Genomic DNA, 3131 nt, shown 5'->3' on the forward strand with positions numbered 1-3131 from the left:
TGCAAATTATTTACATATTTAGCAGATGCTTTTGTCACGTACCAGCAAGACAAACGGCACATTGCAATCAAATATTATTAAAACTACACTTTACGGTATATGTTGCATTTAAATTTGAAGTTATGAGCAATTGCTAAATATTCTAGCAAAGGTTGAATACTGTATGATGAAGGAAAGTAGACTTTCAAACACCCATTCATCCAACCCTTTTCATATCCATTTATCCAATACCAAGTTAGTGGGACCCTGACGCTTCCCGTGCTTTCAAAAACATACTAAATTTATTTTGGTTATACGTAAAACAATCTGTCAATAATTAAAACCAGCCAATGCAACCCCATTTTTGGAACTCCAAAAATGAGTGAATATCTCAAGCCCTGCAATGCTCAACCAAAGGTTACGCCCTTGTATACGGCTAACCTGATTCTTAGTTTTGCAGAACGGACGCTATAATAAGTATAAATCATATAAGAAAGTACGAGACTTGCAGATAATACCCAGCAATCTTTAAAAAAAAAAACACGCATACGTGGTATGCTTCTTAAATGAAAAGCAGACTTGAAATTGCGCTCGTGATTTACCGTCGCATTGTAGCGTACAGACGTTTGCTGAACTCTGGACTTCAGATTTACCCGGAAGGCGATTGCTTTGGAGCGTAACTGAAAAAGCACGAATTAAAGCAGGACATATTATTTTTGTCGCAAAGGTATGTGCCGGTAGAAATTCAACAACATTGCAACAGTCAAGGTAAGCATATGAGCGATAATAATTTTTTATTAGGTTGTACAGCTGATATAGCTGTAGACATGCAAATGTACACAGTGCTTGCGAAATCGCGCTGCAGACACTATAACCCGGTGTTTTTATTTTCTACAGAATATTAACATTAAGTGGCCTACAAAGATCTAGCTTATTTACTGACCCTTCTAGGTATATCATCCAAGTTATGGCTAACACGACACCGAAAGCGCCACCGGAGAAAACGATGCTGTTTCAGCAGCAGCGGCCCGGCGGACTGACGTACAGGATCCCGTCTCTGACCTACATAAAGGACGGGGATGACCGCATCTTCCTAGCCATTGCGGAAAAGCGGTCCACTCCATGTGACACCGACGCGGAAATCCTGGTCATGCGAAAAGGAAAGTTGCATTTAAACGGAACGGCAGAGGTAACGGTCTGTCTCTTCCTATAAATTGCATGCATTGTAGGCATCTTAAAAAGTGGGTAACCGTGGGCGTAAATTATGGGGAGATTGTATCCTCAATAATTCAAACCAGCCAATACAACCCCAGGTCCCCGTTAAATGGGAGTGAAGACTTCCACTCCCCATGCTCAACCCAAAGTTATGCCCTTGGGTGCGGTAATTAAAATTCTTAATTCTTTCACACTCTCGCTCGCTCGCTCCGGTATTAAGCCCGCAGAGCATGCCGGGAAGGATATCTAAAAAGTTCGTAGAAATTTTCATGGCATGAACTGAACTGAGTGCGGCAATGGCAGCCCTCTATCCTTATGCTTATCTGATGTGTATGTTATCAAAATAGTTTTCATCTAATACTAACTTTATTGAACAACCACACAGCACAAATCACACCTCCAAGGCTTAAACTAGAACCGCCAAACTAAAAAGTATAACATCCTTTTTTCTCTCTCGCGCTCTCTGCCATCCTGCTCCACGTTTAAAAATAACAACCTGTTGCGATTGATAAAAACTTACACATTTTTGTATATTAAATTGTGTTATACCGGGCAATTTGAGTAACCCTAATGCTGCGGAATGTTTTTTTTAGTGGTCACCCATTCGGGAACTGAGTTCAGCGAGCCTGCCGGAGCATCGCACCATGAACCCCTGCTTAGTACGTGAAAAAATATCGGAAACTCTCTTCCTTTTTTTTATTTGCATTCCGAAGAATGTATCTGAAACCCAACAGAGGTGCAGAGGTAAAAATGCAGCCAGGCTCTGCTATATATCCAGCACAGACAAGGGGGAGCACTGGAGTAAGGTAACAGACTTGACGGAGAGTGTGATTGGAAGACAGATTCACAGGTGGGCAACTTTTGCCCTTGGACCAGGACATGGCATCCAGCTTCTGAGTAACGGCAAATTGATTGTGCCTGCGTACGTTTACTACATCCACTGCAAGAGCTGCTGCTATCCTTGCCCAAAATATATAAGGCCACATGCCTTTTATTTCTACAGTGAAGACAGAGGTGAGACTTGGCATATCAGCAAGCGTGTGAAGAAGAACTCCGCAGAGTGTGAAGTCGCCGAGATCATTGATGGCAGCGCCAATAGCCATGTGTATTGTAATGCCCGGAGTTCAAAGGGTCACAGAGTAGAGGCTTTTGGTGAGAGCAACAGAGCTGACTTTGACAGGTGTAATTCAGCACGGGCACTTGTGGAACAGCACCACGGGTGCCAAGGTAGCGTGATCGGGTTCCCTGCACAGAAAACGGACCACGGCAGCGATATGCAGACCTGGCTGCTGTTTTCTCACCCCACCAACTGCAAGAAGAGAAAGGACTTGGGTGTGTATGTGAACAAGAAGCCACTTTGCGCATCTGACTGGCAGAAGCCCTGGATCATCTGTCCTGGCCCCAGTGCTTACTCTGACTTGACCTACTGTGCAGATTTGGGACTATTTGCCTGTTTGCTAGAATGTGGCGAGAAGCATGAGAATGAGCAGATTGCTTTCGTAAGTTTCCCACTTGATGATGTGTTGGAGGCAACCGATAACTAACTTGCGGGTTTACCTAACCTACAGGTATGACTAACCTACGGGTGTACCTAACCTGTGTGTATGGATGGATGGATGGATGGACTTCATGCTTTGCAGAATGTGTCTAGTTTAACATTTAGGGCCCACAAACAAAATTATTAGTGAAATACTGGGTAAACTACAAAATATTAATTGGCTTTGCTGTGTTTGAATGCAACTTATTATGCAACTTGGAAGTAATAGGACAGGATACCAGATCACTGTATTTTAAGCTATAATGTACTGTACCAGTGTACTGTACCAGTGTGGGTGCACTCACTGGAAACGTTTTCTGGATGTTTTACAGAATATTTTTCTGTAAAAACTGGAAATTGAAAAAACACATTAAAACAAATAGGTAGAACCAGAGCAGTC

At 42.8% G+C, this 3131-nt stretch overlaps 1 protein-coding gene across 3 annotated transcripts; it reads left to right on the plus strand.

Moving 5' to 3' along the window:
• The first annotated feature begins 171 nt into the window (after nucleotides 1-171).
• LOC125712681 (sialidase-3-like) lies at nucleotides 172-2878 on the plus strand. Of its 3 annotated transcripts, none has more exons than XM_048982989.1 (3): nucleotides 172-747; nucleotides 931-1168; nucleotides 1788-2878. In XM_048982989.1, exons 2-3 carry the CDS (start codon nucleotides 947-949, stop codon nucleotides 2736-2738), a joined length of 1173 nt encoding a protein of 390 aa, XP_048838946.1. In that variant the 5' UTR covers nucleotides 172-747; nucleotides 931-946; the 3' UTR covers nucleotides 2739-2878. The 3 variants fall into 3 exon arrangements, with proteins under 3 accessions (XP_048838946.1, XP_048838945.1, XP_048838947.1); XM_048982988.1 differs by having other exon boundaries at nucleotides 173-747; nucleotides 877-1168; XM_048982990.1 differs by lacking the exon at nucleotides 172-747 and having other exon boundaries at nucleotides 758-1168.
• The last annotated feature ends 253 nt before the right edge of the window (nucleotides 2879-3131 follow it).

Source organism: Brienomyrus brachyistius, chromosome 18 (assembly GCF_023856365.1).
Source record: "Brienomyrus brachyistius isolate T26 chromosome 18, BBRACH_0.4, whole genome shotgun sequence".
NCBI classification, from domain to species: Eukaryota; Metazoa; Chordata; class Actinopteri; order Osteoglossiformes; family Mormyridae; genus Brienomyrus; species Brienomyrus brachyistius.